Source organism: Tauraco erythrolophus, chromosome 1 (assembly GCF_009769465.1).
Source record: "Tauraco erythrolophus isolate bTauEry1 chromosome 1, bTauEry1.pri, whole genome shotgun sequence".
In the NCBI taxonomy this organism is placed as follows: Eukaryota; Metazoa; Chordata; class Aves; order Musophagiformes; family Musophagidae; genus Tauraco; species Tauraco erythrolophus.
This window is the reverse complement of record NC_141465.1, coordinates 113910382-113924059: the sequence shown is the minus strand read 5'-3', so window position 1 is coordinate 113924059 and position 13678 is coordinate 113910382. Positions and strand designations below refer to the sequence as shown.

Sequence of the window (13678 nt, the reverse complement as noted above, 5' to 3'; positions counted from 1 at the left end):
CGGCAGAAGATCTGAAGTGGCATCAAATCCCTATGTGCTAACATCCCAATGTCACCCAATGTAAAGATAAGCAATCTGATTTATGGCCAACTTCTGAAAACACAACTCAATTTAACCACTCGTACATGTACCTGAACATCTAAAAGTCACTATTTTCATGCAGTTAGAGACTATGGATGTGGGCATCACAACTACAAATATGGCAAGGTATGAACTGTTTGTAAAACTGTCAGTACATATATTCATTACAAACAGTAGTGTATACTGCAAGTGAAAAATGACTTAATACCAAATCACACATGGATAGTGTAACCAGCTGCATCTTTTTCTTCTGATGTTGGTCTCCCATTCTTTGGTCAGTCTCTCTCTTACATTTAGTGCTGTAAAAGCTCCTATTTTTCCTTCTTTCTGTCTTCCCTCGCACAAGGTGGCGACTCAAGAAATCCCTTAGGTAACTCGGTTGCATATTTTATAGCAAGGTACAGATTTTTTTTTTAAGAAATGGAAGTCAAGAAAGAACAGTATTTCAAAACACGCTTTTCTCCTCTACCTCAGAAACCAACTTACTTAAAAACTAATTCTAGAGAAGTGTATCACCAAAAACATGTCTGCCTCTGAACTATTTTCATAACAAGATATCTAGAAAGATACATAATGCAGTGTATCTACACACACTTCCCCCTCCATGGCTCAGGGCAGTTAGCTTAGTATAGGAAATTCCAGACACTTTTTAGGTTTGAAAACACTGAAAAGCACAAAAGGCAGCTGACTGACCATTTGGGCTCCATAAAGGATACAGTACTTACCTTTAGAGAACATACTTTATTTAATAGAAGTTTTTTGCTCCAATATACAAAATAGGGGACTGTAGTCCCAATTAACATTTACATAGTTACACAGCAAATAATGTCCACCATTTACAACAACTGACGACTTTCCCACAATCCCCACTGTATTACAGCCAGGAAAAAACCCTATAATGTTTTACATACCAATCAGTTATATTCTGTACTTCCCTGCCTCTTTTCTTTTCTTTTTTTTTTAAGCTGCAGTTTCTGATATCAGTTTAATTAAGAACTTACAATTGTTTTAGCTGCACTAAAAGAAAAAGGAAATATATAATTTGGAATACTATCTCAAAAACCCTATACAAAATAAAAGCCAGTATCTTATAAAAATACATTGCAGGAGTAAAACCAGCAATACAACAAAAACGTTTTAAATTTTGTTAGGGTATAAAATATTTAGCAACTAGACTCAGCTTTTAACTAAATCCAAAAAAAAAAAGAAAAAAAAAAACGAAAAAAACCCCATGAAACATTTTCAATTAGCAAAAAGTAACGTGACAGTTCTTTTACAATACTGTACCTTAAGTATGCAAAGGACTTCATCCTTCTAACGTGCACCATTATCCAAATGATTCATCCCTTAACCCTCTTCCCACTGAAAGCTGAAAAAAGGTTTTAAAATTATTTGAAACCCTTAAGAAAAATCCAATCATATTTTCTGCATCTCCCACAATATTTAAGCTTTACTTTACAATGCTGGTAGTTTAATCATGATACATAATTCTCTATAAAAGAATTCTCGCCAAACCAAGGCTTTAGAAACTTTGCATTTTACAAAAGCAATTTGTTACAGTATGAGAGTTGCTAAACAGCCCAATTTATTTAGTGACCCTGTTAAAGATTTGCTCAACTGAGTGAATAGGTGAAGTAATTTCCTGAGCTAAAAGATACAGGTAAGTAAATAGTTATAGCAGCAGACAGGAGACATTCTTTTTAAAAGTTGTAACAGTATCAATGAAATAACCTTAGAAAATTACAATAATGTAAAAATTGCTAGCTGAAAAGGGAGTGACAAGGACATCCAAGACTTGATTGCCATAATCTGGAATGCACATCCCATGACTTTCCAGAAATTACATTCAGCTACTGTCAAACAACATACTGGTAAATTGAAGAATGTCAAATCACAGAAGTTCACATTTCTTACAGATCAGGTGTTTTGTTAAGATTTAATTTTTAATGCTGTTTCATAAACCTAAAACAAGGTAAACTGCTTAGTTTCAGAAATTTTCACCCTACGGGACTTAAAGGAATGTGGTATCTTCAGTCTCATGAAATTCCAAGCCTATTTCTTTTCACTACTCAGGCACAATTTCTACTTGAGATCTTAAGTAGTTTTTAAGATTAAAATGGCATGTTCCCATGCCATTGGGAACAGAAATGGATCCTTTTTTAGGATAGGGAATGATATCCTGAAAATGGTTTATTTTGATCCAAATCATTCTAATTTGCTTAGAGTATGAAACATTAACAAATTACTAAAAAACTATAAAGACAAGTATACCACCACTGCACCATCATCTTCTTACGATATGTGTTCTTAAAGTTTTCTATGTAACAGTTAGATATCTTTTTTTCACATAGAGGATATTCTAATTTAATTAAATAAAGTACCTCACTTAGATACCAGTTCCTCCAGAAGGAAATCTCTCTTCTGTGTTATTAGTTTTTTACAGACATTGTAGGCATTGTTTTTAGGATTTATATTGGCTCTTCTTTAACATTTAAATATAATTAGTTTAAATTCAAATTAATATATAAAATTTCCAATACTTCTTAGAATAGAGGACAATACACAAGATCCTAAGTTACAATAATTTATAAATAAAAATAAACTATTACAAACCAAATCTTTCCCCATACGGAGATTAAAAGCCATAATCTTGACTGATTGTTCCCGATCACACATTATAAATAACGTAAGCTTCTTCAGAGAAGCAAAACATACTTGCCTCCCTGACACCAATTTGTATCTTCGGTTAAACTACTACCACCAAGAAGGCAATTGTGTTGGGCCCAGGCATATCTTCTTGCTTACATGTTAACCCTCCCAGCCTCATTCTTTTAAACTTAAGCACAGGAAACTAAGTTCACAAAGAGTCCTTTACCTGTCATAAACAAAGTCGGTATAAAATACAGATTTCTCATGCTCCTATTGCACCAATCTGGCAGTGCAGTTAGAACCTGATTCAAATTCCACTGAAGTCCATGAAAGGTTCTCCAGTGACCTTAATGGGCTTTGAATTAGGACCGTAGAGATAGTATTACCTAAAAGAAAGCTCCTGCAAGAGTGGCTGGTATCTCTCTTTTTGCTTATGGGATGCAGTGGAGATGTGTAGTCAGTATGATACCTGAGCAAATAAAATGAAAATGATACAAAGGTTTTAAGAATCCCAAACTCTTTGCTTAGTTTTGTGCAAACTGTGCTACCGCCCCTGGAGCTCCCTGCTTTCCTTTTTTTCAGTGCTTGCTCCATTCCAAGGTAAAGATGTGAGGCATCAAAATCTCTCTTCACTACAGTTCCCCCTCAATCCCGAGACTGATAGAAGAGAATGTAACCAGATTCAGAGTTCTTTGAGATGTCTGATGTCAACCCGTAGAATTCTTCAATAGCTTGTGCATCAATTTTCTGTATGTAAAAACCCAAAAATATAAAGTAAGAATATCTTGCGTAACATATACATAGCATTAAGTTCCACTCTAAAAACTATTGTCAAACAAAAATAACTTTCACATGATTACATAATGCAATAAAATCCAAGTAATTTTTAAAATTGTTATGTTTTGGTTTCCAGTCTGCCATCAACTGCACAGAGAGCAGTGGATATATACATTTTATATATATAAATTTTTAAGTATTAAGTGAACCTATTATGAGTGCAACCTTATGCGCATGGCTTGCGTGAATTTCACACAGAGTTTTAAAGACAACAACATCCCACCAAGACTTTACATTCAGTATGAAGAATGTACGTACAGACTTATCATTTCTAAATCTAAGCAGCATAAGCCGATCAAGTGCAGAGGAGAATAGGGAGAAGGCAGAGAATCAATACTAACTTTTTCTATGTTTTTCACACAGAACGTTTGCCTGTGATCCTGTTAGCTTGGAAAGCCTCCTATAACCAAGACTTTTGAGAAAGATGCAAAATTTCTGCTAAAAAGATGAAAAGAGTCCTGTCTGGTTTATCATTTTCAGCTACAAAAGAAACTGAAAGCAAGCTCTCTTGCCGCATTTTAAATCAAGGGCAATTAGGCTACAAACAAAAAAAAAGGTGGAAAGATGAATTTTCCTTCACTTAGGCAGATTTTATTTAATCTCATTCCCATTATTTGGAATAAAACCTCTCTAAGGAAGGAGTAAGCCATTCCAACTTGATGAACCACGTACATACACATCAATGAGATGTTTTAGATCTAAGAAAAAAAGATTATTTCCTTCCTCTTTAGAACTGCTAAGAGAAAAAAAAAAAAAAACACACACACACATTACTGCCAGGTGTTACTGCTTTGGAACTGGAGAGTTTGTCCTTGATGTGTGTGAAATGACAGGAGATCTGTAGTACAGCTCTCTCCATCTTCCCTGGAGGACAGTGAACTTTTGACCCTATTGAGACATTTCAATTTACTGCCTATCTTGATAAGACACAGAGGCAATACTTTCACTTTCCCAATAGCTCTGCATGTTTCCATGTTTGTAATTTCCTGTGTGAAAAACTGTCTGTAATGTGGCTTGGAGAGAACTTTTCAATACCATTGACTCGTCTTGCCAATTAACAAGGTAAGGCCAATATCTGTCTCATTTTCCTCCTTTTCAATTAAGCAGTTCTCGTGTATTGTAAGGAAAATGTGAACTATTCATTTTATTGATTTAATTAATCCAAATAAAGTCAGGAAAAGGACAGCATAATCATACTTCTGTTCATGCATAAGCATAGAAAAGGGGCAAAATGAAAGATGACAGAACCACCAAAATCCTAAGATGATATAATATAGGGACACCAGCAGTTTCTGCTCTTTCTCTCAATAAAGAAAAATAACTGATCAAACAGAAAGATGACAAAGTTAAAACTGTGAACCAAATTCTGCTGTTCAAAAAAATTAGTTAGATTTTTTTTTTCTTATTAAGAATTATTCCTGGAAGCTTGGGTAATATTAGCAAGAATACCACCAGAGGCAAAAGGCTCCTGTTTCAGAGAGTAACTTTTAAATTTTAGGGTGAAATCTCAAAAATCTGAAGTTTCGTCCTATTTTGATATTTGTTACACCTTTGAAACAATCCAGGATACTTGATAAAACAGACTGCCAGACTGATTCATTCCATTAAATCCTAAGCTCCTAGAAAATACGAACAAACGGCTTGCTCCAAAAATTGTCCTCAGAAAAAAATTGCAGTAAAACCAATTTATCTGTATCTTCATTTGCCACGTCTTCTGGCCACAGGAATAGCTTATTAAACAAAGGTGAAAGGCAGCGGCCATAAACAAAGAAGCTTCTTTTAAGAAATATAAAAACCAAAATGCAACTCAAAGTATTGTGCAGTCAAATCGCAAGGCGCAGCTCTGCACTCAGTTACTGCTCATTTAGACTGGGGTTGAACCCTCTTTTCAATGGCATATCAGTCCTGTTACTTTAAGTAATCATATACACAAGGGGGGGGTGCAGGCACTCTGGTTGGTATGAGAAAAAAAGTCCAGAGTTACAGAAAGCTTACCTCAACAATATCATCATCAAAAAGCAACCAAAAATCATGACTCTTCACTATTGCAATATAATGTCCTCTGTTAGGGCCACTGTAAAATGAAATTAGAAGAGAACACAGATAATAGTACACGTGTATGTACAAATGTATTTGTTTTTTTCTTGTTGAAAAGCAATACTTAACAGTAATTAAAATGGCTACCAGTACAGCTTCTGTTTGGGTATTTCTTTTTTTTTCTCTCCCCCTCACCCTCCACTTATATCATCTTCATAATGAGGTTTTACTTATCCCTACATTTAATATTGTACTAAAAAATGGATTTCAATTTCAAATGAGGAATAAGCAGCATAGGCATTGAAATTATAAAAGAAATCTTAAAGAAAAAAAAAGAGAGAGAGAAGTGAAATCAAGAAAACATTCTGATGTTTCATATGGACAGAACAAGATCCCAAACTATTTCTGATCTTCAGAAAGCAAAAACTGTAGAGCTGCAGTTCATTTACTGTCTCAATCAGGAATTCCTTTATCTGGTCCACTGGACACAAAAACTGAATTAAACTAGCAGTTTAGAAGTCTTAAGAATCCTCACAGAAATGAGAAGGGCTCCCAATTAAATTAAAACTGTGACAATGTACAGCTGTTCAGTTTATGGCAGATAAGAAATTTCTCCACAACTATGATAGGAAAGAAAAATAACTTTGAAAAGTGTCCTATTTCTAATCAGATTTCAAGTAAAGAAATAATACAATTTCTCAAGTAGCTGAACCTCACAACTGAAAGTGGACAACTAGTTAAACCTGTTCTGGAACTGCCTTAACCAGCTAAAAGCACTCATACAATTTTTACGTCTAGATCAGGGCAACCTTCCCTCTCTGATTGAACTGGACCGAATGGTCAAAAATAGACAGGTTCTATTTTCCCTAAAATCCAGAACGAGAGTGTCCCAGAAGACTATGGCACAAAGGCTTATTTTCCAAAATTGTCCTGGCCAACTTAAGATCTAGTCATCTTATCTCTAATCCCAGGTCTATCTAGGGACGAATGGGGATCGGGGTGGAATAAAGGGCAGTAACTGGCAACTAGAGGGCAGGTCTTCCATTTTGAGGGACTTCAAAAAGTTGGAAGAATGGGCTGATAAGAACCTCATGAAGTTTAACAAGTACGAATGCAAAGTCTTATGCCAGACTAACTCAATCCAACAGCACGAGGTGCAAACCAACTGGCTAGGTGGGCCCAGGAGGTCAACAAGAAGAGTTGCTAGCCAGCCTCGCACCATTTTGGGGCGTATGTGGGGCTGCACTGCAAGAGTAGAGCCAGCAGTGAAGAGATAATTCCTGCCACTCTGCATTCTGAGACCCAGAACTGGACATGGGATGCCAGACATGACCTTGTCATTTTAAGGCAGAGACAAACTGCAGGAAGTCCAGTGGCAGGCCACTACATTTGTCAGAGGGCTACAGCACCAGATGGATGAAGAAAGGCTGAGGGAGCTGGCTATATTCAGCCCGGAAAGGACTAAATGAGGAATCCAACTGCTGTCTTTCGCTACCCAAAACAGAAGAGTTATGAAGAAATCGGAGCCAGGCTCTTCTCAGAAATGCACAGCGAAAGGACAAGAGGCAGTGGTCACAAACTACAGGAAGGGAAATTCTGACTGGATATAGGAGGGACAGGGAAATCACTGTGAGAACAGTGATGGACTGAAACAAATTGCCTAAAGAGGCAGTGAAATCAGCATTCCTAGCCATGAAACCAAGCCCAGTGCAACCTCATCTAATGTCAAAGTTAGCCCCGCTTTGAACTTAATTAGTTGACCTCACAATTTAAGTTATTCTATGATTCTAGACATTTATACCTCATTTTCCATTTTGGGGCTTTAATCTACTCAATCAGCAGCTTGTAGAGCAGTCCTGATTTTAAGACATGAAACCATTTGCTGAATATAGGAAAATCAAATACAAATCTAACAGCCATATTTTGAAAGCAAGGAAACAATATAATCAATAAAACTCATAATTTATGGACATATTTCAGAAAATATTGCTCAAGCCTTAAAAAAACCCACCCTAGAGGAAATGCTTTATAACGAAATCTGTTCTATAATGCTTTCCTTCCTAAGAAACTTTATTTTTATATGATCTTTAAGTGTTATTACAGCTACATGACACTACATGTTTTGTGGGGTTTTTTAAACATAGTTAAGTTCATACAAAGATGCATCATGTGAAACACAGTTATCACTTTCCACGAAGAACCATCACGGCAATAAAGCCATACATTCCGTCAGGATCCGTAGCATCTCCCCACAAGGGTTTCTTTCCTAAGAAACTTTTCATTTAAGAGGTCTTTAAATGCTATTAGAGTTATATGATACTGGGTGTTTTGTTTTCTAAACACAGTTAAACTTAGACGAAAATCCCTCATGTAAGAATAGAGTTATTACCTTCCACAATGAACTACCACAGCAACAAGGTCATACATTCTGTCAGGATTGGTGGCATCTCCTGAAGTATTAAATAAACGAAGCTCTAAAGGAAAAACTACTCTATAAGAGAGTTTTGTGTATCGATGTAGCTGATCCATGTATTTAAATCTCTTCAAATGGAGCGCTAGAATCATAGGCAGCTTTTTTACTTTCATCCTGAAAAAAACAAAAACAAAAAAACCCAAACCAACAGTATTTCCGATATCTAGCCAAAACATTCAGTTGAGATCAACAGGAAATCTGTCTTACTGAAGTCTTTAAAAAATTTTGCAAGTATTAAACGAAGCTCAAATAATCAGCTGTTTAACAATTATTGAACGTGTCGTGTGTTGTTAAACTAAATGTGGATTTTAACAACCAAGAGAATTGCCAATGAATTGCAAATAATAAGCTACTATGTATAATAATAAGATGTAATATATAATAATAAGAATAGCCATGATGAACCCACATAATAATTTAGACACAACGACTGCACAGCACAGAATTCAATTTTTAAACATATCTGCCCATGGCTTTCCTGAGTTCCCAAAAGCAAAACCTAGATCCCACTTGGTATACAGTGGAGGTATTGCAACAAAGTTTTTCCAGAGATTCTGTTCCAGTTGAATTTCTCAGTAAACTTGCCAAGTCAAACAAGCTTTTTAAAATAAGCTTTGTCACACCACTTTGTTACACATGTATTACTCCAAGTTCTCCTAACCAGCCATTCATTTAACATTGCCAAGGGATACAAATAGCCCACTGTTACTCAGCTCACTTCATGATACTCAAACAAGATAACGCTGTGCTCTAGCACAGTAATTTTGTACAAATGTTGCACCACTATTTTATGGCAGTCAAAGCCAGAAAGTGATAATCTAGTTTTACTGAGGGCTCACTGGCCCCTTTCCCTAGTTCGAGGTATTGAGATATCCCACCAGTGACTGCAAATCTTCAGCAGCCAACCACAGCTGGCCTGGCAGCAAACACAGACTTCCACTCTCTGAGCAATAAATCTGCCCATGCCAACAGCGGAACCAAACTAGAGTGCTCTGCTTCTTGGCACAGCTAGTTGCCTTAGATCAGCACTGTGCTGAATTTTTCAAGCTGCCTTCAGCCCCAAAAGGTGGCTCAAAAGTCTCAACAATACAGCCCAGGTTTCATGTACGTCTACTTAGACCCTATTTTTCAGAATGTCAGGAAATATGTCTGCACAAGACAATCCTTTTTCAAAAGATAGGGGGCTGGGGACAAAATTCTTGAAAACTCACCTTTCTTCCCTTTTTCTCATTAAATTTAGACTGACCGTAACCTGTAGGAAACCTTTTTAGACTCAAATTTTCACCATGGCCCGCAAGGGAACTAGGAAATGAAAAAAGCTGGACAGGAGCAGAAAGATGACAGAAGCAACTATTTTTACGGAGAGTTACATTTTTATTTCTGCCCTCTCTTTTTTCAAAATGAAAGTCCTCTTCTTATAATGCAACTGTGTTTGATAATAAGAGCCCTTTCATTGGTGAAGATATTTAGTACACCGCTTTTGCTAGTTGAGTAGACGCTATCATAGATAAGCTCCATGGTATAGAGATGGAGAAAAATTATGACTGTAGTGAAACCGAACTAAAGACCCACATGAAAAGCAAAACATGAACAATAAAAGCTGTGTTTTGCCAATACAGCAGTGCCTACAGTACAGGTTTATGTCAACACAGCTTATATTGGTCAGGGATCACATTACCTCCCACACAGAAAAAGAGCTAAGGCAACAGAAAACAACCGAAAAGACTTGGCTTCACAACCCTCTAATACACACCAATTAGTAAGCTTAGGCAACACGTGAAGGCAGACTTTGCAGATGAGAGATGCCAAAAGCCATCTGCTGAATCTATGGTAAACCAAATAACCAGAACCAGTGGTAGAACCAGTAGAGCATGACAGTGTTCTCATCCCTTCAACTCACCTGTAAGTAGCCAAATACTTTCTCAGATAATAAATACCACATGGTACACAAGATCAGAGTTTTTTTAAAGGTGTAACCAAGAGTAGAAGAATTATTAGGCAGACAAGAATTGTTTTTAAACACAATGAATTTCAGGCTTCCACAGAGCTTCTGATGCTTTTCAGGAGCTTTGTCATACAGAAGTTTAGTACAATTAATTATGCACTTTTAAGAAACCAGAAACTCAGTTAAAAAAAATTACAAGCCTCATTCTGATTGAATCAGGAAAAAAAAAGTGCTATCAAACTGATTCTTACAGAAATTGGAAAACTTCTTTTATTATCAAGACAAAACTAAGTTTAAAAAGTCACATAAAATCAGCGACTTTTCGTCATTACCCATAATCTTTGATTAGTCACTGGCCATTTGTTTTAACTTGTCTTTTTAACTTGTTTTTATTCTTAAGATCATTCTTTCTCTTGTTTGCAAAACAGTGATCAAAGAACTCCCAAAATGCTTTACATGGATTCTCATTATTCATGGAAGTAGGTTCACTGAATTCAAGCAAGAGGAACACAACCAAGTTACTCAAGTGGAAGAAGAGTGAGAAAAATTACGGGGAAAAGAACGTTCTCCGCCTGCCTCACATACACCTATACAAGGAAATACAAGATTATTTTCATGAAATGCATGGGTTACTTTTTTTCCTTCCCTGAATCTGATGTACCTTTTATGTGCTTCTTGCTTACTGCGACATTCTTCACAGTAATACTTGTATTCACTGCACAGAGTTTCTGTATTGCTGAAACCCCTGAATAAACAAACAAAAAAAAAGAAATGTTATAGATACTAGTTTCTTATCTGAAATATACATACAAACATATACAATATAAACATAATTTTATACTCTTAAGCCTACATAAGCTAAAATTTGCTAAGCTTGTGAGCTTTTAGTTTTACTTCCTGCTTTCTAGGTAACAGATAAAAGACATCATGAAAATTCAGATTTTTGCATCTACCTTAAACAATGAGTGATTGAAGTATTCTGCTCCACGTCAACTGAAAGGTCTAAGAAGTCTTCATCTTTGCTGCTTATCTGCAGGAAAAAAGAACCAATACATCATAGTTACATCTAGTTCTACTAATTTACCTTTCTTTTTCAGTACCATTTTCTATTGACAGAATGCATCTTTTACCTTACAACGGCCTTTTGAAAATTGTTACAAGCGGCCTTTCTGTTTCAGAGGTTTGCTAGATTTCTGGTTCTGGTTTTGTTCAGAAAGAGGAAGAAGGAAGTGCACGTGTCTGTGGGGATATATAATGCCAGTTGTCATTATACCGTGATTTCGGCTCAACAATATTAAGGGCAAGTTCCTTCTATGCCAGCCTTTTCAAAAAAATACAATCACTGGGATTCTTCTGTTTAGTGCTTTCACCTCTGTTCTTCCCCTATGATTCCCTCCAACTCAACATTATGTACTTGCATATCATAGTGTCCCTAATAAGAGCACAAATACTTCGAATACTCTTCCTGGCTAGATTCATACTCTTAAATGAGGAGCAGATGGCAAATTTGTTGGTAAATGAGAGCTTGGGACTTGTTCCGACCGAGGCAAAATACATAGCCATTTCTCACAAAAATGCAAGAATATCAACTAAAGCAAAAGAGGAAATCCTAGAAGCAGAGAAAAAATTCCATCACAAATCCTGAAAAATGGTGATGGATGAAATCCACAGCTGCCCTGAAGATCAACTACGTAATTAAAAAGTTTAGGAAATAGCAATCTGCAACCTTAACATTTGTCTGCTAGTGTTTCCTCTCTGTATTTAGAGCTTCAGGCTGAGAGAGTTGGGGCTGTTCAGTCTGGAGAAGAGAAGGCTCCGGGGTGATCTTATAGCAGCTTTCCAGTACCTACACGGGGCCTACAGGAAAGCTGGAGAGGGACTTTTTACAAGGGTATGTAGTGAGAGGACAAGGGGTAATGTCTTTAAACTGAAAGAGGGCAGATTTAGTTTAGATGTAAGGAAGAAATTTTTCACTCAAGGGGGGGTGAGGCAGTGGAACAGGTTGCCCAGAGAAGTTGTGGATGCCCCATCCCTGGAAGTGTTCAAGGCCAGGTTGGATGAGGCTTTGGGCAACCTGGTGTAGTGGAGGGTTTCCCTGCCCATGGCAGGAGGGTTGGAACTAGATGATCTTTGAGGTCCCTTCCAACCCAAACCATTCTATGATTCCATGATTCTACTCAATGCCACTGCTGAGAATGCCCTCTGCCTTTTATGACTTCTAGGTACAAAAGTACATGCTTTTAGAAAAGATGCCTGGCTGCACTTTCTCGATTGAAAGTAGGAAAAGTTAAACAGCTACAGGAGAAGTAATGTAAGTTTATCCTTAAAACATACAAGATTTATATTCCCTTTTCAACTCAAAATAAAAATAAATTCAGAAAGTTCTTCTCTGATTATCAAGAGATGAAAAAACACACAGTTCCTATGGGCAGCATACATGGAGAATAAAAAGAAAATTACAGGTGGTAAAGACAACTGATTTTGAGAATTAATACCATTGGGCAAACCCAAAAACTTATGAAATTAAGTTAAAAGCTTCTGTCTATATCTGTGAGAGGACTGGGTAAGGATTCCTCCCACTCTTCTGTAGCTATCTTTCCAAGAGTAAGTGTACACATACAAAAAATATGTCACTATGCCACCATACATCACATCTGCTACATCATTTAGATGCAGAAGTGTAATGTTTATACTTTTAAAGGGATAACAGAACATATATGGAAAACTTCCAAGATATTTTTAGGGTGGGAAAAAATACAAGCTACCTGCATTTTCAGTGTGCACTACACATTTCCTGTCTTCAGGGACCTACTACAGTTCAGGTGGGAGGACAATTCTTCAAAACATCCGTTTGCAAACCACTTTTGGAATTATCAAACTTGAGTTTGTAACACTAAGAACTCTGGTGGAAATCATCTTAGCCTATGGATTAAGAACGGCTCAGGAAAAAAAAAATCATTTCTAGAAAATACTCTGCTGCAGTCTACAGCTAGGACAGCTGGAATTAAGGAGTCAATCAGTGTTATTCAGACATGCAATTAGTTAATTCTTCCTCTCTTGGTCTAGTCAAAGAAAATTCCATGAAACAATAAAGATTTCATAGGCAGCTTTATCCCACGCAGATACTGTAAGTGCAGGGAGATGGACAAGAAGAAAGAGATGTGTTGTACTTGGTTAAAAAGGAGATTAGTACTGAAACCAGAAGTTCGCAAAAGGAATTCTTCTATTCTTGGCGATTATACTGCCCTAAAGAGCCTCTCTCAGGTTAGCCATTCCATCGTGCACTTAGGATAATAATTAAAGGCTTTACTGAAAGAATAGCCAAGTGGATTTCTTCCATCTATATTGATAATTTAGAAATTGCTGTTCTTGATTTTTAAGATTTTTTGAACATTAGTATTTGAACAGTATCCTTTTTCCCGACACTAACTCATACAATTTTTATTTAACAAAAAAGAAAAACCATAAAAAAGTCACCCTCCATTCTAACCAGGCCCCACCTCTTCTGTAGAGGCCCTGTTTCAAAGAAACATCACCACGTTCCTTAGACCGAAGTCACCAATGCTATATATTTCAAACATCTACAGAACGAAAAATAGATCGACACAGTCAGAAAACCTCATCAGTTGAGAATCAAGCCCTGACGCATTCAAAAT

At 36.6% G+C, this 13678-nt stretch overlaps 1 protein-coding gene across 3 annotated transcripts in view; it reads right to left on the bottom strand.

Moving 5' to 3' along the window:
- Positions 1-202: 202 nt before the first annotated feature.
- USP12 (ubiquitin specific peptidase 12) overlaps positions 203-13678 on the bottom strand; it is a 43266-nt gene continuing 29790 nt past the window's right edge. The window contains exons 5-10 of one of the 3 annotated variants that reach the window (XR_015222582.1): positions 10976-11052; positions 10684-10767; positions 7994-8191; positions 5563-5641; positions 3117-3477; positions 203-1450 (exon numbers count right to left, since the gene is read on the bottom strand). Coding sequence is in view for 2 of the 3 variants with exons in the window: in XM_086621291.1 (XP_086477417.1) it covers positions 3376-3477; positions 5563-5641; positions 7994-8191; positions 10684-10767; positions 10976-11052 (540 nt within the window). In the remaining variant the exon portion in view is untranslated. Of the gene's footprint in view, positions 3478-5562; positions 5642-7993; positions 8192-10683; positions 10768-10975; positions 11053-13678 lie in introns of all 3 variants that reach the window. The other 2 variants (XM_086621291.1, XM_086621298.1) reach the window with 2 other exon arrangements.